Genomic DNA, 25,126 nt, shown 5'->3' with positions numbered 1-25,126 from the left:
GTAGATATTACTGCCCAGGTGACATTCTGCACCAGCTGAAGCTTCCAGATGCTCTTCAAGGGCAAACCTATGTGCATTACAGTAAGACTATCTGCAGCTGACTAGGGCATAAGTGACTATGAGCAGAGCCTGCTGATCCAGGAATGGGAACAACTGGTACACAACACAAAGCTGTGCAAAGGCCCTCCCAGCCACAACTGTCACCTGCTCGTCAAGCAGGAGCCATTAGGTCCAAGAGAAACCCACATTTTACACAGTTCTCTCTGGAACATCCAGCAATCCCATCCAGCACCAGGGATGGCATTAATCCCAGAATCGGCAGTTTCCCCAAGCCCAAAACCACTCCGTCTTACCAGAATTAAACTAAAGCCTCTTGTTCACAGTCTCCAAATATCAGGATAAATTGCTTATAGCATCTCTTAATTCACCAGGGGCGAGGATGTGTAATTAGGTATTACCAGAATAGTGATAATACCTCACCCCATGATAACAGATGAATTACAATTTAAAATAAAAAAGCAGATGTAAACCCATCAGACTAAAACTATGCACCTTCAGTCGAAGTTCATATGATCATGAGGTAAAATATAGATTTAAAGGATTAGATTTGATCAATAGTGTGCCTAAAGGACTGAAATGTGTGATGTAATTGAAGATAAAGCAGCTGAAACACTAAAAGCAGAAATGGCTCTGCTGACACATCCAGAAGGTTTGAAGAACAAAAGGAAGCCAAAGGCAACAGAAAAGAACTTTTGCCCAATCCAGTACTGAGTTCTAAAAAAGAGACAAGATGTAATTTTCTATATATATAAAAGCAAAATACCAGTCACGCATCATCACAAAATCTCCAGAACCGTAAAGCCTACAAACTTGAAATTTGGCACGTATGTTCCTCTTGGCTTCTAGGTGCTCACTAAGAAAGGATTTTTCAAGATGACCATCAGAGCATTAGTATTTTGTATATTATTATTAACATGCTTGGACGCTAAGGAGTTCTACTCCCACTCCCCACCTGAAAATAAATCTGTTCCAAATGCAAAACACAAGCAGAAGAGTTTCACAGCACCAAGCAGCTTTAGTACAGAACAGTTGAGCTAAGCCACACCCAGGCTCCTTGCTGTCTCCTTCTTGCTCACACAGCAAATCATTTCAGTTTCCAAACAGCCTTCAACTCTCTCACACACTGACAGGACACTAGACAGATGAATAATGATGGATGCTGATAGGCAGAGGCAGAATTCCCCCCCCCCTTATTTTCCTCCCCCAAAACTAAGTCCGACCACATAGCGAAGCATGGGTATCAAGCTAGTTTCTAGCTAAGTAATGAAAAACAAGAAAGATAACAATCAAAGGGAAAGGCAAAAAAATTATTGAGGAAAACTACAGAAACAAGAATTATAGAAAAGAAAGCCACACATTATAATTTGTGCAAAAGTTTGATTGTTCACTTAGAGCCAGAAATTCTGGAAAGTGAAGATAAATGCAGAATATATCACGAGTACTGCTGAGCTTGGAAAAACATAAATTGGAATTAAATTTTCTGGGAGAATAATCAACTACTTCAAATATGCTGAGCTATTACTTTGGTGGCTAGAAGCTGGGAAGAGAAAATAATCTTTTGTTGTGGTTGAAAGAAGAGAATAAAAATGCCAATGTGCTGCTCATTGTCTCCCCTCCCTCCTTAAAACTAAGATTATATGTCAACATTTCAATGTAAATAGGTGGAGAAAAAGGTGAAGTGGTAACAAACTTCGTAGGCTCAGAAATGATAAGATCAAGGAGTACATATACCTGCTCAAAGCTATATTCTGTATCAGTGGGAGCTTCTGGATGTTCTTCAAAGGAAGTCTTGTGTAAAGCATATTGCTTTAGTCCATTTGGGAAGTGACCAGAGGTGGTATTCAGCAGGTTCTGACCAGTTCTGGAGAACCGGTAGCGGAAATTTTGAGTGAGAACCGGCAAATACCACCTCTGACTGGAGATTTTACAGTATCCTTCCCCTGCCACACCCACCAAGCCATGCCCACAGAACCGGTAGTAAAATTTTTTGAATCCCACCACTGGAAGTGATCCATGCATGAGTAACTGGGACCAGAGAATGGATGCAATTGCACCCAATACTAAGTTGTACAAAGGCCTTCCTGGCCATGGCTGCCACCTATTCTTCAAACTGGAGTCACACAAGTCCAAAAGGACCCCTAAATTGCCTCATCCAGAACTAAAGTGCTAAATCCCTGGATTCTGGTGGTCCCCATTATCACACAGGTTTTACTAAAATATTTTTTAAATCCTGCTTTATTTATTCTGTTTACAGAGCACAATATTTCCCAGCACAATAATCAATATTCACCCATGCACACATAAAGAGATGCATTTGCCTTACAATCCACTCCAGTCCTTACCTAATTTCTCCAAGTCTTTAAGTGTGAAATTATAAATAAATCTAAATCAGTACCAATTCTGCCAAGTGTGGGTACATAACTCAATTTATAGATAAAATTCTAATTTTCCAGAAAGAACTCAAGCAAAAACAACAGAATAGGTGTTCCTTTATTGTTACATTTACATTTTGCTAAAACCTTTCATGGCTATGGACATGGCTAATTATCTCATCAGTTCCTGCCCTGGATGGTTTTTTTTTTATATATAGATTTTACCTCATTAAAGAAAAATGCAAAAGGTTCAAGACAGTTATACCAGCTACAGTGGGTAATATCTGAAGTAAATGTAGACAAATTTGACCAAACTGATACTCTTCCTGCATTAATATCTTTCTGTTCTGAGCATCTCACAGTGCCAGCAAGGGAAAAATGATTTATTACATCTTTTCTGCAGGTGGAGGGGTTTGGTTTTTTTTGCGCGGGGGGGGGGGAATCTTAGAGTAGATGGCTTTAGATAAATGGGGGCTGGCTATGGTGGCCAAGCTTTCATTTTTGCATCTTTTTTACATTGTAGTATTCAAAACTAGATGCAGTATTTCAAGTGTGGTGTTACCAAAGCATTATAAAGTGGTAGTGACACTTCTTGTGATCTTGATTCTATCCCACTGTTGATGCAGCCTAGGACTGCATTGGTTTCTTCTGTCAGCTGCAGTATACTGCTGGCTCATATTTAACTGATTGTCCACTAAGACGCCAAGATCCCTCTCACAGCTGCTGATACTGAGCCAAGTTCCACCTTTTCTACACCTGTACATTTCGCTTTTCTTGCCTAAGTATAAAACCTTCCTTTTCTCACCATTGCATTTCATTTTGTTAGATAGGGCACAGTATTTATTTACGTCTGTTGAGATCCTTCTGGATTTTGAGCCTGTCTTCTGGGGTGTTGGGCAAGAGACAGAGACAGAGCAACAGAGAGAAGCAGTATTGTGCACAGTGAAGGAAATTAAAGTCTAAATCAATCAAATCAAATAAATCAGAAAACGTGCTTGGTTGCAAGCTTGAAGCAAAACATTGTCTTCCAGAAATTATGCTGAACTGTTCCACTGTGGCTGCAGTTTGATGGAATACAGTTTGAATCAATTTTGGGGGGAAATGAAAAAACGAAACAAAACTTGAAATAATTTTGCATATGATAGCAATAAGAAACTGTTAGCATTTCCTTGGCCAACCCTTGGGCAGCAGCAAAGGAAGATAGAAAACTCCAATCTCCTGCTACCATTTAGCCATAAATTTGCACATGCAAATTTAATCATTCACCCAACAGGTTACATTTGATTCTACTAGGAAGGAATGTGGGATTCCCAGCAGGATTGTCCTTTCATTTTGATCTCGCACACAAGACACAATCTTTTCTACAATTACAACCTCTAGGGTAGCACTTCCAGTCAATCTCATGAAAAAAAAAGTTTCGAAAGGGATGACAATAAAATGAATTAAATGGAAAAGAGGAAACTGATAAAGGGGTGAGGGACATTCTTTGGCAGAGTGGCTGGCCCCTGGAGATGGATGAGGAAGAGATAGGGAGGGTTTGAACTTTATATACTAGTGGTTTGTTCCACTGTTGGCCCGACTGGAAAAGACCCTAACAAACTAGAAAACTTTTGTTGCTTTTGGGAAATGCCTAGGCAAAGCCATTGATACCTGGATCTTGTAGACCTCCAGAAGTGAGCCTATGGGAAATGAGAGGGGGGATTCTCTCATCTACCTTGAGTTGCCTTGAAAAGTTTAGACCAGCTGAATAAACATTCTGTATTTTCCTGCTATTTCCAATGTTATCCCTGCCTGATTTTCTATCTCCACTCCTTCCCCATTCCTTGTATTTTTTTAGACTTGAAGTTTTGGAAGCTACCAAAACTGGTATCGATTTGGAAAAGGGACAACTTGGAAGGACTCAGCATGGGCAACTTCCTTCTCCTCCAGGTTTCAGTACAGTATCTGTGAATTGATTCACTTTCAGCAGGAGTCCCAGACAGGTGGAAGAAGAAGAAAAGATCCATTGGGGGCATCCTGCTAATCCACGGAAATTATGCTTCCAGCTGCAGTAACATATTGAGAACTCAATGGAGGACTAAGACTTCATAAGAAATAAAATACATGAAAATATTGACAGGAATATGGCATCTATTTTATTTAAAATTATACAATACATTGGAAACGAAAAATCCAAAAACCTATCAGTGAAGCTGCAGAAGTACATCTGTGTTTAAGATGGGGGGAAAAGCCAAGAAGAAAGCAAAATAACCCTCTTATTCAATGCAGCGATGAGATGAATTCACTGGAATTTATTACTGTCAAGTCAGATATATTAGCTAACTGAATCTAAAAACTGCTTTATATTTTTTGAAATTGCATATTTTTATTTAAGACAGGCAGAAAATAAGATATCTTGGACCATTCTACCACAGAAGACACGTGTGCAAAAATTACTGTTTAAATCCACCCTCACTAACCTGTGCAATCCTATTGTCCCGGAATTACAGGATGCTAGAGACACTCTCCTCTATGAGGAACGAGGAGATGGAGCTGCTGTAGAAACCATTAATTACCCAGTGGCAGAATACTCTGTTAATGGGGCTGCCCTTTAACTTGGAAATGAAAGGCTCATGGTAGATGGGCTGTAGCCAACTCAGGCAATCTTTAGATCTAGCAGATCCCATGTTTGGTCCTCAAACATGAACTCAAAATATGGTGTGGGAGAGAGAGAAAAAAAAATTGTAAAAAGGAATAAAATTATAGCCTTCTGCCCTGGCCAACTTGAGCACAAAGGAGAGTAGTAAATAGACTTTTTCCTGCAGACAGTATTATCTTCTCTCACAACAGTATGTTGCAATATTCTTAGGGCAGTATTGTTGTTCTGTTCTTTCTTGACCTGTAAATGAGCAAAACTGTTCACTACAGCCATATTACTATAAAGATGACACTTTAGTAATGTAATTGAATATTGAGCATATCTTAGCACTATATTTAGGCTATTTGCACTTACCACAGATTTTTTTTTTGCCTGAAGTATGTTTCCAAATACTTATTATTTTTTAAAGTCATATTCTACACTTATCTTATTTTTAAAAAATGTTTCCATTAGAGATCCTCTGTTGCTTCATTTTAAAAATTATTTTGAAATTATACTGGCTGCAATACATTAGTTTACAGTTCTCTCTCCCTCAAACACTTTTAATAAACAAAATAGCAAAAGGAACAAACAAAAAACCAATGCAAACCAAAACCAAACCTTGATGTAAATTGTCCATAGTTTGTATCAAGGTTTTCTCTCCTCCATGTTTTTATTAACTTAGCATTTATTATTTATTATATTGATTTATACAGCTACCTATCCCACTGTTGCAAGTCTGTGTGATGAATATTGGAGTAAAGCCAACAAAGGACAAAATCAATCAATAACAGTAAGTTATTTACACTTAGTAAATGTATAGTAAGTAAATAATAACAGCAGCAGCACAATAATAGCATAAAGGCACCCAAGGACACTCCAACCTAATCCCCACAACCACAATGTTAAGAAAAATCACATTCAGAAACTCCCCAATTTTGAGACACCATATCTGAAGCAATCTAGATTTTGAAGGAAGGTGAGGAGCCCAACAAATGCTAAAGTAGCATGGGAGTTGTGTTAGGTTGATGCAAATATGCAGTCTTCAAAAGTGGTGCTTCCGAACCTATATGATGCTCCTTTCCATAAACCATTAAAACAGCTGCATCTTTTCTGAAACTTGTGCAGGTTTTGTTCGCTTCTTCCAGCAGTCGCTTCCTACTTGCACAACCACTTCCCTTCACCAGGCGAATTAATCTAAATTTAAGTGTAACTGAGCTTTTATTATATACATGGTGATTCCTTGTGGGTTTCCCCCAGGCACAGGCAAGATAAGTGCAGTATAACAGCATTAGAAGAGGATGCCCATCCTGGCCAATGTCCAGCTACTCCTGTTCCTCACAAATCACAAACCAATTAGATCAAGGGAGATATACACAGTATAATTATGTTAGGAGGCATATATTGACAACTGATATGAGAGTACCAATTCTATGTGTGAAAATATTTTACAAAACTGTTCTGACCAGATCTTTTGTTTGCACTTAAACATATTTAAACAAATTGGGGTGGGCTGTGGGATACAGAAAGATTTGAAGCCAAGCTTTTCACTTTTCTGTTGAGCTATTTGAAACCACTTCCTTTCCCAACATGGCATGATAATATACATCGGACCTAATATTTGTGTAGATTTTAGTATGAAGGTAGATAAAAGCCATTAGCTCTGGGTAATTTTGCACTATAGCCTTAGCTGCTTCTCCCCCATGCTCTTGGTGATTGTTTCTTCAGGCAACTACAAAAATTGGATTTGTCAGAGCTGGGATGATACTTAGTCCAGATCAAGCCTTGCACAACCAGGCATTCCCCTCAGTGGTGGGATTCAAAAAAATTTTACTAGTGGTTCTGTGGATGTGGCTTGGTGGGCGTGGCAGGGGAAGGATACTGTAAACTCTCCAGTCAGAGGTGGTATTTGCTGGTTCTCTGAAGTACTCAAAATTGCCACTATCATTCTCCAGAATTGGTCAGAGCCTGCTGATTACCACCTCTGGTGCGGGCTCCATTATATTATTATTATATTATATTATTTCCCCCTTGAAGTATTAACATTGAGGCTACAATAAAAACAATAGGAAATAGGGTGGGTGGATTGATTCTACAGAAACTTGATTAGCAAGGAAGAACTGATAGTTCAGTTTCATACAAACAATATAGAGCAATATTTTCTTTGTTGTAAATTAAAGAAGTTAAAAACATAAGGGGGAGGAAAACTGTGGGCAGAGGATGGGAAAACAAAGGAAGCATGATTCACCCAGCCTAGCAGAAACCAAAAAGTGCCTTCCCGGAGAGATAAAAGTTGTAAGCTTCTAGGTTTGAGGGTGGCTCATTGACTTAAGGGCCCCCTCAATAGATGAATGAAAATAGCATTTATTAAAAATGGCGAGAAAGTAGCAGCCCAGGACAAAATGTGATTAGCTGGCAGAGGGGAGGGCACATGCCAGGCATTGCAGCCAATCAGAACTGGGACTGCGACTAGAATGGAAGAAAGCGCTCAAGATCATTATGCTCTGAAGAGCTGAGATCATTATGTGCTGGTTGAAAACAACAGTTTGGGAGAATATGGGAGCAGGCCACTTGGAGGATGTCCTCCATTCCTGCCTTGGGATTCCAATGGAGGGCCAAGCAGAATGTGTGGAAATGCCTCTCTCTTCGCTCTGCAGCTCTTGGCCAAAGGCACCCGTTGCTTCTCTGTGTCATGTGACTGTTGCTGACAGGCGTCAGCATTTCATTGAGAGGATAGACAAGGGATCAACAGGGTAAAGTATATGGAATCTAAGTACCAATTTGCCATGTTGTTTACTATACTATTACTACGTGCTATACACCGATTTATTTGTATTCATTGTAATAGCTTTATGATAATGTAAAATAAGAACAATACAGGGAGGCTTTTTACCCAGTTAAAATGCAAACAAAATGGCCACTTTTTTTTAAAAAAATGATTAGAATAGCGAAAACTAATATTAGGACCCCGTGAGAAAATACAAGCCAGGAAAATAACCCTTCAGATGGAGCTGGCATACTTTTAAAGTGGTTTAGAGCAGAAGCAACTGAGGAAGAAACTTGCTGGTCAGCTGGAGTGGTGTGGATTCCCAGTTCTCAGGCAATGTCCAGTTGAGTTTCAGTCATTTCTTCAGACTTTTCTGTAGAGACTACATAGAGCCTGCAAGGAAAAGCAACCAAAAAAAAAAGGGATATTTTTATACGGAATTCTTCTGGAGATGCTTGACAACATATACATATACCTAATCTTGAAGGACACATCTTGAGTGTCCTGTCCAATCCTGTTCCTTGAGGGCTCTTTATTCTTCAAAGACCCACCTTAGGATCAGGCCCTGAGGCCATTCAGTGAGGTCACTGCAGCTGGGCTACATCTTACCCCAAAAGTTCTTGCTGAAATATCTCCACCGCAGAGTGAATATGAGAGAGAATGTTCAGCAAGAGAAAGACATTTAAAGGAAACAAACTCAGAGGGATTTCTCTGTAGCCACTTCCCTTCTTACATCTTGTCTTCTTGGGCACTTTTCACAATCAACTTTCGGGACAGAAACCCCTTATAGTGAAGAGGGAGGGAAGGTTTGTTTGGGATAAGAGTTTCCTTGTTTATCTCTTGGGGAAGGACTCCTTTTTTTCCACTCACACTCCTGCACATGCCCGTTGCATGACATCTCTAGCGCCTTTCGAATATTTCAGGCCATTTTTGGATACCCCTACCTGGATTTCTTCAAGGAGTTTTTCTTCCGCAGTGGCCTAAGAGCCCCCCGCTGACAACAGGCTGATTTGCAGTTGATGACCTGGTAAATCACAGGGTTGTACATGGCTGCTGATTTAGCAAGCAAAGTAGGCACCACCGAAACTTTTATGGGAACCGAATCTGGTTTTCCAAAAGCTGACCATACTGATACAACTGCATATGGGATCCAAGCAAATAGAAATCCTGCGCAGATCAACATCGCCACCTAGTGAGAAGAAATGCATAACAGAGGACAAGACAACCAGAATAAGAGAATAACAAGAGGAACATTGGAAGTCTTCTAGTCTAGTCCAACCCCCTGCTCAAGCAATCATGTCCATATAACAAAAATTAATTCAATTATCATATAGAACACACTGTATTATTGGAGACTGTTCTCAATCAGCAGAGCAAATAACCACAGAATTAGTGACAACGTTTGTGAAAAGCCATTTCCATTTGGTATAACAAAGAGGTGCATATGGCCTCTGCAAACCAGGGCAATCATTGGAAAACAATAGTACACCCTAGGATATATTCCTTCTGAGATAAATCCTATTTGATTCATCAGGAGTTATTCCTAAGCACATATGTGGCTTCAGCCTAAAAGGTTATGAATGAAAGAAGGCAGAGAAATAAATTCAATCAATGCAACAAGAGTGAAACAACCTCAAATGAGATTAAAGTTGCAAGAGATCTTTGTGGTTTCTTATGTTGTTCTGGAAAGGGATGAAACATGTGGATATAAGGACTCATTGCTTTTCCTACCACATTTGTCCCAAATGGGAAAGAACCACATAAATAATTTTACTTGTGTTTAGTTTATGTGGCCTATCTGAAATTTGGCGTAGAAGAAATTATGTTTGCCATTTCTGGGAGCCTGAACATCATGTAAAAAACATACCAACAGATACGATATAATAAAGAGTATCATTGATAGACTAGATCAGGTTGTAATTAGTAGTAGCACACATCCCATTTCATACATCATCTCCTATCTCATCATTATACACTACACAGTACGCTATTGTGTGACACTACACTGTGCTGTGAATGTGATGTATTTACTCCACTGCAAATCAGCTTGAAGGAGGTTTAGTTTTATATGACCAGCAGTTGGTGATGGTACATTAGGGCTGGGGAGACTCTCAGGCTAATTTAATATCATGCAATCAACCTCATGGTTTAAAGCACTAAGAAGATATTGACTTGTTTTTCCCCAAAGAAAAACTCTGCAGAAAAAACATCTCTGACTAATGTTCCTTTCAAAATCTATTTTTAAGCCAGAATCTAGGTGAAAAGACACAAAGACCTAAAGTGAAAGGCTAGTAGCAGGCAAGGGAATTGGGGGATAGATTTGCCAAGTTCAGTTTATTTTCCCACTGGTTGCCCAAATATCCCTTTATTTCTCATGCATGGCTTTTTGTTGAGTCGTCCCCTCTATTCAGCCCATACTCAAACAAACAAACAAAAAATTTAGGGGTTGTATGCACCTACCTTAGTTAGCTTTATTTCTAGATCATGGCTATTCTGAATCCTGTTGTCATAATGAGCTACATCCTTGCTGGATGACTTGACTTTTGCTATTATTTTAATATAGGAAAACACGATCACAACAGTTGGGAATACAAGGCAGAAGAAAAGGATGTTGAGAATGAATGCCTGCCCTGCTACTGAATCTTGAGCCAGCCACCAGTCCAAGGTGCAGGACGTGCCGAAGGGCTCAGGAGCATAGTTCCCCAAGCCAGCAAAGGGAATCGTGGCCCAGAAGGCAGCATAAGACCAGATAATGCCTAGGCAGATAAAAGCATGGTGCCTCTTCAACCAGATTCCTAGGAGAGAAAACTGAAGCTGTAATTGATTAAGTATGGACATACAGGTAATCCTCAACTTATGATTGGTCACTTAATGGCAGTTTGAAGTTATGGCAGACCTCCAGAATCTACTTATGACCCAGTCCCAAAGTTACAGCTGCTACAGTGCCCCTGTGGATGTTCGGCTTTACAATCAAGCACACACATGAATGCATTATGTTTTTTGTAAAACTGTACACACACACTAGTGCTTCCTAGGAAAGGTTTTGGGAATGGCGTGGTTTGGCTGAAAGATCAGTCTTGTGCCACATTAGTCCAATATGACATAGTATTAATATACTATGCCACATTGGTGCAGGTCTGAAAATGGAGCATCGTAATTCTCTCCCCCCGCCCCCCGCCGCTTTGCATGTAACAGGTTGTTTAGAGCAGAATTTGAAGGGCAGCACAGGAAATATATGACGTGTTGTTTTTCAACATTTTATCCAAGCCTGGGCGGGGGTAAGCTATTCCTAATACCATTTCTACACAGCCCAAAGTTTTCCAGACCACATGAGCTTTGCATTAGATAGCAAAATGGAGCAGTATGTCCCTCACTCATGTGGTACAATTCCAGAATTGTGCTCTGAGATTGAGCAACAAAGCTGCCCATTCCAGTGCTCTGGAAGGCTCCGGAGCTCTTCACACACTAAGTGAGGAGGAGTGGGTAGGGCTTGGTGGGTGGGAATCAGCCCTAAGGCCAGCGGGGACCTGGTAGGGAGTGGGAAAAGGCCTGTGTGGGTACCCAAGGAGCGGGAAGCAGAGCATGGGTGTCTCATGAGTTGAGAGAGGCCTTGACTCTCAGGAAGGGCTGAGGCAGATGGGCCTAGGCTTGTGCTAGGCCTTCCCGTGCCCCTGAGGCACCTCGTGCTCTACCTGCATGTTTGTTTAATGATTCATTGGGAAGAGCAGGGGTGTGGGGGGGTGTCATTGAGTGAGATACTTCTCCTAATGGCTGTCATGACCTACGACCATAATAGGTAGGCCCCATTATAGTCATATCTGAAGGTCTACCATACTATGGAGACCTGCAGCTGTAAATTATGTCTGCACATGCATATATATGCAGACACACAGAACAGAAGAGAAGTAGTGAGTCAAAGAATGTCCAGGAATTCAAGGATGGACAATTTGTAATTGCAATCTAAATGAAAAAAACTAATAATTAAGACCTGATAAATCACTCAAGTATGGATGTAGTTCAGACATTGTCTCACAGAGCTGACTGGGAACCTTGGAGTGCAAACGTCAACACATCTAGGGAAAAGTTGTATGTAGTGTTCAACTTACCATAAGCTAAATAGCATATTTTGAAATACCGGTCCAGGCTGACTGCAGTCATGGTAATAAGACTTCCAACTCCAAAGAAGAAGCCAGTCCATCCATACCAGCGGCAGCCACTCCAACCGAAGATCCAACGGTGGGAGAGGAAGGCAATGATACTAAATGGCTTTCCTGCTACTGTAAAAGAAAAGAAAAACAGAAGCAGGTAAAGATCTGAAAGAATAAAGAAAAATGAATTTAATCCCCCTCAAGCAACATAAACATTAGAAAGAAAGAAAGAAAGAAAGAAAGAAAGAAAGAAAGAAAGAAAGAAAGAAAGAAAGAAAGAAGAGAGGGAGGAGGGAGGGAGGGAGGGAGGGAGGGAGGGAGGGAGGAGGGAGGAGGGAGGAGGAGGAAGGAAGGAGGAAAGGAGGAAAGGAGGGGGAGGGGAAGGAGAGAGGGAAGGACAAAGGAACAAAGGAAGGAAGGAAGGAAGGAAGGAAGGAAGGAAGGATCAAACTGAAGAGAGATAAGATATTCCTAATAGTTTCATTATTCATTCACAGATCAAGGAAGGTTATAAGACTTCATGCTAGAAAATATTTCAGATATTTTTCAAAATCTAATTTAACAGCTATAACATGTCCACCAAACATTTCAATTTCCAGATTTTCTGCATGTAAGTTGATGATTTCCTCAATAGGATTGACCACAATGAAGAAGTGGTTAAAAAAGCCTTTTCATGATCAGTGGTAAATTTCAGCTTTCAAAGTTTAGAAAAATTGCTGAGGTCAAGATGCTTTCATTACATGAGCTGTTGTACCTATTTCACACTCTTCCAATTAGTTTATCTCTATTCATAACTGAAAGGTGGAGAAACATTAATTTTGATCTTTACTTGTGCAAGTTAAAGTGATGGCTATCTTACAAAGTAATGAATGTTATGATAGATGACAGTGGAATTACAGATGTGCCTCAGCCAATGTTTTGCAGGTCATAAACTATGATCGAGATCTATTCACTCAACTGAACTGTTGAGTCCAACATGACTACCTAAGTTTCTTCTGAGATACATCTATGTTTATATATCCAACAGAGTCATGCTAGAATGTATCAGCAATGGTAGTAAAACAACAACATGCTATATAGATTTCAATTCAACATTTGAAAAGACATTGGATTGGATTGGATCGGATTGGATTGAGATAAGCAATACTGGGCAAAGGGGTTCCACCCTCTTATCATCTTTTATCATATTCCCTCAAACCTGTTCCTGAAAACAGGGATTTTCAGAGCAAACAACTGGAGTGTTATGAGGGAGAACAGCAATGGAAAATCTGATTCCATCACTAGAAGGTAGACAATGAACATACCTTTGCATAGGTCTGTTTTTCATTGAATTTTTCTTTTCCAGTAATATTAAGATCAGTAACATTTCAACAACTCTATGCAAAGACATGGCACACTTCATAATTTTCAAGCCAATTCCTCATATGGTATTTAATATACAAAATGGAGGGACTTCATATTGAATTGCTTTTATTGAAATTAAAGAAAACTAAGATTTTTTTTGACTATATAAAAGAGTCATATATGACTACATGAATACATTTGGTACTGGCTGCAAATAATTGAATTTAGAAAATAATTGCTATAATTATTTCTCCTACTTCCTTTTTTACTGAAAAGAAATGATAAGTAATTTCATGATCTGTTTGTAGGTTTCTTTAAATTGCACTACACAGAATCCACAAAATTAAACATACTTTTATTCCATTTTTAAATAAAAGCCATCAGTATAATATGATATGAATGAATTATACAATGCAATGTTTATTTTATTGAATCTTTACTATCAAATTAGCAGAGCATTCCAATTTTTTAAATTGATCACATTTTATTCATCATTAAGTTTTTAAATGTAAGGTTCAATTGACTAAATGATCAATATATCTGAAGAAAGAGTAAAGATAAATTTTATTGCACAGCATTATTTAGATTTTTAAAAAGGATCATCCACATGTTGTTATATACTGTAACAGCATTCCCCATTCTGGTGCTGTGTTAACCATGGTTTCTAAAATTCCTAGCTAAGCCTTGAGTATATCCATTACATCTGGGGGACACCAGATTGAGGAAAACTGTTTGATATATAATGCATTCAATTGAAATACGCTTTTACTAAATTCCATATTATTATTTAAAATATGTACTGTTTCAATGATTATTTTCCATGCTGATTGGCATTAATCATTGGTAAACACAGGGGAAAAAATGGCAGTGGTACCAAGAAGATATCACTATAGGCCTAGATGCTGCTTATAGGGCCCCAAATTTTCATTTTCAGCTGAGCTGAAGTGGAATTACCTGAAATCCCCAAGTCACAGACTGCTAGGTTTACCGTCATGATCTCTGCTGGCTTGAGCTTCCTTTTCCGTTGTATGGACATATAAATAACATATCCATTGCCTAAAGTGGACAGGACCCCTACAGTAAAGTAAAAATTTTTCTTATTTATTTTATTTTGTCAACAGGTATAAGTATAAACATAATTATGAATACATGAAATGGATACATATAAGAAAAATAAAAAGAAACAATAGGACAGGGACGGTAGGCACATTGATGCGCTTACAGACCTCTTAGGAAGGGGTGAGGTCAATAGTAGACAGTCTAAAATTCGACTAGAAGAGTGCTATCAGAGTGGACAGAGAAGACATCTTCCTAGAAATGAATGTTCAGTTTCAAAACATGAAGATCTTAAAAGAGATAAACAGGATTAAAAGATCTGGAGAACAAGAATGCTCTGCAGCAAACCCATAAACCTTTTTCTCCCTTTGAAAAGCTACGTTTCTTTGTAACCAAAGTTTTGGGAGTAGAATATTCTATCACTCTTTCATGTATACCTCCTCTATACATTCATTTCCTTTCTCTCTCTCATACAGAATAAAGGATGCATCTCTCTCTCTCTCTCTCTCTCTCTCTCTCTCTCTCTCTCTCTCTCTCTCTCTCTCTCACACACACACACACACCTTTCCTCAATAGTCTAGTGTAGTGGAGGGGAAATCACATTTTTGAGTAAAGATAAAGATACAATGACAAAAATTTGTCAGTGGAAGGTCACATTTTCTTGAGGAGAAAGACACCCTTTTAAAGACTTCTGAAAAGTTTTCAATGGAACTTTCTTTAAAAGCATACCATCCAAAACATGACAAAGCCCTAACAACTACATTATTAAAGATGAACTTGCTTTTAAAACAATCTCCATCTCTCCTCTTTTTCAAATTCTTGCTCATTTGTAAAGTAGGCTACCCCAGCATGCAACTGCTGGCATAAATATATTCACATGTTCTTTCTTATATTTTATTTATAATTTTTGTATCTCTCCTTTCCTCCAGAAGAGGAATATAGTTAGAGTCAAACATTATCCTCCCTCTTGACTCTTCTCTATTTCCCATGAAATAGGTAGGCAAGTAGTTCAAAAAAGACAGACAATAGAAAGGGAACAGCTCTATGGAGGGGAATGGATTTCTGAACTAAGGAAAGATCTGTGATAATTATAGGGAAAGAGTAGCAACTTTACCAAAGAAGCAAAATGCTTTTGAGCTCATGATCCCCCAAGAATTTATTTTACTGTGCTAGAATGAACTCAGAGGAGAGAACTGTACAATTGAAAAAAAAAACTTATTTAATTCAATTTCAAGGATGCCTGACTTCTTAATGACTCTAGGCTGCTTATAATTAAAAGAGAAAAAAAAAACCCAAATCAGTTGTGAAACTACACACAACTGATAAAAAAAACCCTAAGAAACTGTGAGGATTTCACAACCATCCTATTCCAACCATGTTTTTAATGATGTTCTGAATGATGGGAGTTATTTGATGCCATTCTATAGGGCTGATGACACATGCTTCCTGGGTCTTTCATTGATGAAACTTGGAAAGCATCCACTCTGCCTGACCAGGGCCCGTGTCATGAAGGGCTTTCTAGAATTAGAATAGTTCCTAGAAGCTGACTGGTAAGCTGTGCAGCTCATGAAACAGTGCAACAGACCCATCGCTACTCATGCCACTGCATTGTGAATAGCTGTATATCATTCCAAAGAGTCTTCAGGGACAGCCCCATGTAGAGTGCATTACAGTAATCCAATCTTGGCACGTTATGACATACACTATTGCAGTTCCTGATGCATCTTGAGTAAAATAAACCAATCCAATATTTTACAATAGTTCTCCCAAAGATATAGTACAGGGCTGTCAAACTCCCGGCTTGTGGGCCAGCTATCTCATGTGCTGGCCACTCCCGCTTTAGCGAAGGGGGAAAAAAAGTCCCAATATGTCACGTGACACCGCCATGACAACGTGAGTTTGACACCCCTGATATAGTATCTTCTTCCTCTTTGTATAGGCTTCTTTATAATATGGGTATACCTGTGTGTCTATATATGCATGATGCACATTAGTTAGAAATCACATTGTATGTGGGACATTTCCATGAGAAATGTCCATGGAACCTCTGTTCAGGTAACAATGGAGAGGTTCCTTTCAAGTACAGATAGTACTTGACTAACAACAATTCATTTAGTGACCATTTGAAGTTTCAACAGTGTTTTAAAAAGTGACTTATGACCATTTTTCACATTTATGACTGTTGCAGCATCCCCATGGCCAGGTGATCAAAATTTGGGCACTTGGCAACAGGTATGTATTTATGATAATTGCATTGTCCTCAGTTTGATGATCACCATTTGTAACCTTCCCAGCTGGCCTCCAACAAGCAAAGGCAGTGGAGGAATCCAGATTCAATGACTGCACAACTCACTTAACAACTGCCTTGCTTAGCAACAGAAATTTTGAGCTCAGTTGTGGTCACAGCTACTGTACAATACAATATCTAGACATTTTGCATTTCTCCTTTTTGGCGGCTCTAGTTTGGCTGCTGGACTACTTGGTAGGAACAGCTCATTGGAATCCTGCAAACATAATTTCTCCTTAAGCACAATCTTTCTTTCAATTTGTCTTGATGTTCTGCTTTTTTGAAAAATTCCTACCCTATGCATTGCACAGAAGGGAAAATCTTTATCACAGCAGCAGGGTGAAAGAAAAAGCTATGGCTGGACAAATTTTCTTCTTTTTTGATGAAAAGAAAGATAAGTAATAATGTAGAAAAATTCTTCCACTAGTTCCTCTGATAACTTTTCTCCTAGAAGAATCTATGGCAGGATAAATGGTAGCTAACAAGCCAAATCTGATTAACATTCACCCACTCCCTAAGCCTTAAAAAAAAAGTGACATACCTGTCTCAGCCCCAGGCAATCGGTAGCAAGATTTCTAACTTTGGCCAATAGTTTTTGAGAAGATGAAATAATCCAACATGACACATCACAGAACTCTTTTAAAAGGCAATTCTATCCTCCCTGAAGACTAAGTACAATTCAAAAAGTACTGCTTTATGGATTATGGTATACAAGGAATATTATTGTATAAAATTCAAAATTAAATCAACAGTAGCAGAGTCTTATCACAAAACATACATTTCTACAACTCCTACCAGAACAATAGCTAAAATAAAATAATCTTACCTATTAATAATAAATAAATTCCAGCTATTATGTCAGCTTCCTTTGAGAGTTTTGATGCAAAAGGATCTCCATCTGGCTGGTTGTGAGGAAGATTAATATCTTGGGATGAAGTATTTTGCCTTGAGTACATTCCAGTCATATTGAAACTGATATCAAAGAAATAAAAGAAGGTTACTTAATCACATTTATCTAAACAGGAAAAGAGAAAACAAATGATTCAAATAATATACACTATTGGAATAAAATTAAAAAAAATTCTGGCTCAGTCATGCTTCCATTATGATTTTAAAATGCATGGAAAATTATATAATTTTAGTTTATGGCCATGAATCTATAATCCACCTCTGCATTATTGCAAAGAGACGATTTGCATTAAAAATTTGGATGCAGATTACTAATTAAACATTACATGTTATACTCAAAGTCCTTAAGAGCAAAAAAAAAGATTGGTTCCACATTACCTTTACACCTTATCATATTCCTACATTTGCTGATAATATCATATCAAGAATAATTTTGCCACATTTAACTTTAAAATAAAATGTTTTGATTTCAATTAGTGCTTCTGAGGTATACCTAGGATATGGGGGGGACTAAAGATTGGATCATTACTATTACTGCAGTGTAACATTAAGCAAAAATCAATAATAGAACCACAAGTCTCTCTCCTGAAGAGCACATGGTTTGCATTGGTGTTGGATGGACACAACTCTGGGCAACTCTGCAAAGAAAAGAGAGGTATGGAAAAGGCATTCCTGCTGAATAATGGGTGTGAGGAAGACAAGGTGGTCTTCTTAACGTGCCCAGTTTTTGTTGATACTTAGACATTTTAAGTATTTAGAAATTGCTATCATATCTCAAGAACTAGCAAGAGACAATAAAGCATGCATAGAAGAACTAGGACGAAATTTTACAAGTGAGTAAGAAAACAGGTAATCACAGCTAATCTATCACTCTTGTTTCAAATACACATGCAGTGCTATGTTCAGGTGGCTAGCCAGCAGACTGGAAACAAATCTCAACCATGACCAACATATATGACTAGCATTGTATTTCTCATGCATTCCTATGCTGGGTCTGGTCAACAAACTGCAGGTTCTAATTGAATTGAAGAAGTAACTGCTGTTGAAAGCAAACTATTCAACAAACTATCCCATATACAGACATTATAGAGGAAAGGGTAAAACCTGTTACTCCCGTCTTAAGCCAAAATATTAGAGCATTATTATCACTTATACTTTAGAACCATGTTCCCAAACAGTGTAAGATTTGGTACCGCTTACAGCTGGATTGAAAAATCAATCCAGCAATAAAGCAAAGAATTATAGGGCTCAAAAGGACCTTGGAGGTCTTCTACTATAACCCCCTGCCCAAGTTCTTATTCCATCCCGGACAAATGGTTGCCCAGGCTCTTCTTGAAAACCTCCAGGAATGGAGCACACACAACTCCAGAGAGTAAGCTGTTTCATTAAGTATTTGTTCTCACTCTCAGGAAATGAGAGTAAATCTTAGTTCTAGGTTGGATCTCCCTCTGATGAGCTTCCACCGATTAGTTCTTATCCTGATTTCAAGTGCTTTGAAAAATAAATTGACAGCCCTTCAAGTATTGGAAGATAGCTATCATGTCATCAGCAGCATTTTCTCCTTAAGTTAAACATAGTTTAGTACCGAGGAAAAATTCTGCTATTCACTGCCAAGGTATAAACCCAGTTTATCTTAGATAGTCAATATAGCTAATATTGCTTATTCTCCTGGTCTGAACTGGGTCCAGCAATTAATATGCATTTAGCAATTTTCAATATTTTCACCCTTGTGATTTATTCTTAATCCTATCTGTCAAATACTGTACCAAACTGAATTCTGGAGTAATACATGTTAGCAAGTTTGTGAAAAAACATTCTTCCTTCAATGAAGAATTCATTTAACAAGCCGAATATTCCCCAAATAATAATGCTTAAAAAAGAGTTCAATCACACAGTAGCCAAAATCCATATATGCTTCCACAGAAACTCCATGTATTTATAATCATCCAACATTTTCTTAATGATAAAAGCAAGAATCTAAATGTACCTTAGATCTGGAGTTCTCCACAGCACTTTCTTGCTAAGCTCTGCCTTTGATCTCCAGTTTAGGATTATTTCTTCCAGTCTTGATTATGCCCAGGAAAGGATTCTTTGCCATTGGATATGCCAACAGGACTAGTAGTTGAAATACCCAATCTTAAGGCTTCTTCAGATACATCCTGCTGTTTTCACTCTGCTTATTGCCTCATCTCTCTCCTCACTCTCTCCTTCTTCTGGAATTGCTTGAGATCCTGGTAGTTGACTTATGGAGTTGATTATCTCCGAGAACAGCTGAAAATCAGATCTGCCAGATCTCTGAAGAGCCAATTACATCTTCCAGAAGGGACAGTAAAAGCGCACCTGCTGGGCATCAAGCACATTGGGCAAAACTAATTTCAGTCCTAGAGTTTGCCAGTGACAGGTCCTTTTATAAGGATTGAATGTATAGCTTTCAAAAAAAAAATCAATGGTACATTAGTTTTATAGCCTTAAAAACTCCATATATAAAGGCCAGTGGCCACTTGTGCAGCTAGCTTCTAATCAGCTGAACAACTGATGCAACTTCAGCAAAACTACATGGCTGTTAAATCAAATCCAAATGCCAGTTTAATCTATCATCTGCTTGGAATATTAACTTTTATTTCCCAGGGGATGAAACTACTATTCTCACAGGAACGCACTAGCAACTGGCATACAAAGGTTCTGGGCAGAGTTGAAAAAGGCTAAATGCTTGTAGCGGATGAATGAATCCTCTCACCTTTTAAAGCCAGAGGCAGAGCTTGGAAGCAGCGCTGATAGAGTATTAGATGTTGATTCGCAGGAGGAAGATCTTGCCTTGTTTGGCATTTCCTGTGCCTCACTGGTAACATACTGTGAAATGCTAGTGGTTTCCTTGGCCTTTGAATGGTGGATGGATTCTTTGGGGTTGCTTAATGCTGGGGAGGGAGATTTTCTTTTCCAAGTCCTAAAAATAGCCTAGGACAAATTTTATTCCAAAAGCAAAGAGCAAACTTTAAAAGCAGAGGAGATAAGTATGTTTTTCTTTGATTTTGTTCATCGGTTTGGCATAAAGTCTCTTGAATGCAATTGCTGAATTATACTAGTTTTGTAAAATAACCCTGCTTCAATGTTTAGTGTTAACTGTAGAATGAATGCTTCATCCTGATGTGCATACTCTGAAGCAAAGATATTCCAAGAGGTGAGGTAAGGTAGGAAATGGTAGAAAGGCTGTCCATGGGAGTTTTTAAATTGAGGTGAGATGATAGAACAAGAGGAAGAAAAACTGCCTTCTGGAGGAAGGCTAGCAGGATCAGGGCTGTGGCTATTCCCCAAGGCAGGCACCATGACAGAGAAGGGATGCTTCCTAAGGCCCATCAAATAGTATGACTTCACCAATGGGACCTGGACCTGATTTGTTTATAGAGAGATGAAATTCCTCCAAGAGTAGAGGGTTTTGCAGGGCTATTACAGAGCACCTTTAAGCCAGGAAATCAGATGTTGCTCCTCAGACCAATACAGATTACTAATGTCATGCCCCTGGTGGAGTCTGACTCTGAGGGAGAGGAGGAACAGCCAACAGGGAGTGGGAGTGTGGCTCCAGAGGTGGTGGTGGAGGCTGGGGAAGGGCAGAGGCCAGCTGAGCAGTCAGAGGAGGATCCAGGCCCATCCCCTATCCATCCTAGGTCACGCAGGGAGGAGAGGATCAGGGATAAGCGAGGTCTACTCAAGAGGAGATTACCATGATCCTCCTCGTGGCTTGCAGGCGGGAGCTATGTATATAAGTATGTAACTGCGTAGTCAGAATTGCTGAAGTCAATTTAGTGTTTACCTTGAAAGAGGCTTATCTTTGCTGGCGTTCTTCCCATGGACTTTTCTCAGTTATTTTCCTGGAGTTTATAATGAGTTATCTTGGCTTGCTTTGGAATTCTCATCAATGCAGTTTGTTTTGGTTTTCTGTTTGCCTCCTTATTTACTTTTGTGACTTTAAACTGTGTCTAATAAAACAGTGAAGTTAAGTTGAAGGCTTTACCAGACTTTAATGTATGTTTTGGGTTTGGGGGTATTTTGAGAGACTACAGGTCATCACAATTAAGGTCCAAGCAGTATGGAAGTGTTGTTATCACATTAAAGAAAAGGTAGAGCAGCTGAATTATGAATAGAGTTCCTAGGATCCAGGCTGGCTCGTGGATATCCTGAAACCCTAGTATTCGGTGGTGCTTAATACGAGCAGACACCCATTGGGGATTTTGCCATGGATTGGAATAGAAAATATGTCATTGGTTCTTGCTTTGATACTCACAGAAGGAGGCTCCCTAGCAGTAGTGCAAGTATGCTAAGGTATTCATAGAACATATTAATCTTGGCTTAAAGGTAAAGGTTCCCCTCACACATGCATGCTAGTGGTTTCCGGCTCTAGGGGGTGGTGCTCCTCTCCGTTACAAAGCTGAAGAGCCAGCGCTGTCCGAAGATGTCTCCATGGTCATGTGGCCAGCATGACTAAACGCCAAAGGTGCACAGAACGCTGTTACCTTCCCATCAAAGTGGACCTGGCTATCATTGAGACTGCCTGCTCCCAGCAATATCTCTGCCTGTCCAGCAGGACTGGTCAGAGATTGAAGTGGAGATGATCCCCTAGCAAGCAGTTTATATGTGAGATTACTTTCATGTCACATTCAAATGAGATTATTAAAACTGTTCTGACGTACTGTTTTAGCCTCTACTATAAAACTGGAGTTCTCAGCATCTGTTACAACTGAAGTGGCCTGTATGACTAAGAAATTAATAAATCTGGTCGTCTCCATTATGGACATGGAGTACACAAAGGACTACTCAGCAGCCCCATAGCTACACTTAAAAAGAAAACTGAGGAGATGCAGGAAGTGGGAGTGAACTGACCCTGTAGGAGTGCATAGGTCTACCCAGGCATCCTGGTTGCTATGCTTGATGAGTGGGGCAGAGTAGTTTTCTCCATGGTCTGTTGCAAACCTAGAAAAACAGAGCCAGGCTAACTGTTTATTCGTCCCACTGCTGATATGATGGAACAGATCACATGGCAGTCAAGATACTGTATTTCTACCTGGGCTCCACAAAAAGGTAATGGAAAGGGCCCTCAGTAGGAAAAAGAAAGAAATCAGATGCTGTCATGCATCACAAGTTACCTTCATCTTCAAAATGTTCTCACAACTTTGAAAGACTGGCAAATGGATTTTGTTGACTTTCGTATGGCCTATATAAATAAGATGTAGTTATCTTTTCAACCGTCAGAGAACAGTATCTGGAACACTTAATGCTGGTGGTCCAATGCATTAGGAAAACCAGAGTCATTATTAAGGCCAATAAATGACAAACTGGCCTAAATCAAATAGTCTAGCTGGGACACAAAGTGGGCTGTGCTGGGGAGGGGATATTGTATCTCTGGAAGCTTGGGGTGGCTACCCGGGAATGCCTCATTTCTACAAGAAAAAAAAAACCCATGTACCATTGTTTGGGGGATTATCCAATTATTCCCGGAGGTTTGTGCCCAAGTAGCATCAAATTATAACATCCCTGTCACACCTAACCCACACGAACAAACCCAAGCAGGTGATGCAGTAGCTTTTCTCTTGTGTTTTGCCATAGACATTATTGTTTTGTGGTATGGAGGGCAGTCTGCATGTCTGAAAAAAGAAAGAAAGAATGGGGTACAAATCCATATAGTGATGCAAAAGAGATGGACTAACTTCATGACAAAACCAGAATTATTCCTACTAAGTTTTATGGATAAGGGATTAGAAAAAAAAATATGGGAAATTTTTATTTTAATATGGTAATGATGATAAGATTATTGTATGCAAATAAGCTGAAAAAGCAATAAAATGCCTGAAGTCGAAGGTTGAATTATAAAATTAACTAGACTTGCAGAAATACTGGAGCTGACAAGTTTCAGTAGAGAAAAAAAATGCCAGGTTTTTTTTTTTTTTGAAAGGCTGGAAAACCTGTAAGTACTTTTTGTTGAAAGAAGGAAAAATGAATTTGGGGGGGCTTGGGAATTAAAAAGATATGAAGAGGTTTGGGAAAAGTTTTAAGATGATAATTACTCAACAGAAAGAAGGGCAGAAGGAATAATCGAATGCTTTTTTTAAAAAAATCTATTTATTTCTTTATAGTTCTTCAGTCTTTAATAGTCTTTCATTGTCTTTCAAGTCTTTAATACATTGTCCAAAATTAAACATACAATTTTAAACATTATAATTCTTCTCTCTGAAATACGAAGCTATTTATGCATATTAACCAAAATGTGACAGTAACAAGACAAGCCATATTGTGTCCTCTCTATCATTTTACATTTTCCTCATAATGAACACAACTACCATTTTGAAAACATTATCTAGGCATCTGATAAACATGAAATGATTTTTTGGCTGAATTAGTCTCATTTTAAGATTGTCAGAAGCATTTATAATCTTTAAACTCTTCATCATTATTTCAGTAGTGACTAGATTTCTGTGATTAAAGCACAATAACCACAATTTCAGTAATGTTCAGAGCAAGGTATTAACTTTTTGCATGCTTATTAAGGTAATTAATTAATCATGAAATAAGATTATCAAAGTAAATACATCTTAGAATTTGTGTGGAACAAATTTATAGACTTTTTAATATATTCAGTAGACTGAATTATTTTCTCTTTCTCTTAGAGCTCTATTTCTTTTTTTAAAAGCTAAGGCATGTGACGAATGAAATTTAAGAACGTTATAGCAGATAAATAGTTCCTATTTTTTTTCTTATCTGCAAACTAAGAATTAGATTTTATTTAAAATGTACAATATGCAAGGATAGGATTTTCTGTTCAACTGATATATTTTCTAACTAGAGAGCTTCTGTTATATAGCATTTTCTAACCCCAAAGATATCAATTAGAAATCTACTTGGAAAACAAGAAGTACTTCACACAAAATCCTCCAGTCAGAGTTTTAAATTCTCTGGGGCCAATGCATACTGTCACGAGAGGACAAAAGTGCACTGAAGTGAAATGACAGTTTGCATTACATTTGCACCTTCCAAAGCAATCTGGAATAAACAAAGAATGTGAGAATGCAAAGAGACTGTTGACTTTCCAATTGCTTTATCAAAGTCAGAGTGCAACTCAAACTTTTAACTGAGCACCATTAATTTTGCATGTATTTTTACTGTACAGTATTTAAGGAGAATAAATTCTTTAAGGAGAATTGTCTTTGTATACTGAGACACTTCACATTTTAACACCTATTGCTTGCATTGGTAAAGTGCAAACTAAATTTACACAAGAAGAAATCTGTGAACAACTGTATTAATCATTTAACCCTCTCTCTAAATAGCCCATCCCTCCTTCGCTTCTGTAATTCTGATTCTTGTTGCTTAATTCTCAAAAACGGCTAACATGCAACAATTTAGCTAATGCATTTGATTATTAAAATTGCTGCGTGAGAGTATAGACCGATCAAATTGAAAGCCTAATGGATAAATGTGCTCCTTAACACATAAAGAAACCTGGAAGTGCATCACAATCCATATGCTGTATTTACAGGAGACAATTGCTCCCAGATCATCTCTAAAGTAGACAGATGG

At 38.6% G+C, this 25,126-nt stretch overlaps 1 protein-coding gene across 3 annotated transcripts; it reads right to left on the bottom strand.

Moving 5' to 3' along the window:
• Positions 1 to 4,544: 4,544 nt before the first annotated feature.
• On the bottom strand, positions 4,545 to 20,485 carry OPN5 (opsin 5). 3 transcript variants are annotated; one of them, XM_087919415.1, is made up of 8 exons: positions 20,298 to 20,485; positions 19,548 to 19,900; positions 17,478 to 17,623; positions 14,263 to 14,382; positions 11,923 to 12,093; positions 10,277 to 10,611; positions 8,761 to 9,005; positions 4,545 to 8,209 (listed from the first exon to the last, which is right to left on the bottom strand). In XM_087919415.1, the coding sequence occupies exons 3-8, from the start codon at positions 17,614 to 17,616 to the stop codon at positions 8,146 to 8,148; spliced, it is 1,074 nt and encodes a 357-aa protein (XP_087775541.1). In that variant the 5' UTR covers positions 17,617 to 17,623; positions 19,548 to 19,900; positions 20,298 to 20,485; the 3' UTR covers positions 4,545 to 8,145. The 3 variants fall into 3 exon arrangements, with proteins under 3 accessions (XP_087775541.1, XP_026563546.1, XP_087775542.1); XM_026707761.2 differs by lacking the exon at positions 20,298 to 20,485 and having other exon boundaries at positions 19,548 to 20,283; XM_087919416.1 differs by lacking the exons at positions 19,548 to 19,900; positions 20,298 to 20,485 and adding an exon at positions 17,939 to 18,090.
• Between the last annotated feature and the right edge of the window lie 4,641 nt (positions 20,486 to 25,126).

Source organism: Pseudonaja textilis, chromosome 1, assembly GCF_049901715.1.
Source record: "Pseudonaja textilis isolate UNSWEBS1 chromosome 1, rPseTex1.2, whole genome shotgun sequence".
Lineage (NCBI taxonomy): Eukaryota > Metazoa > Chordata > Lepidosauria > Squamata > Elapidae > Pseudonaja > Pseudonaja textilis.
This window is presented reverse-complemented; position numbering and strand designations above follow the sequence as displayed.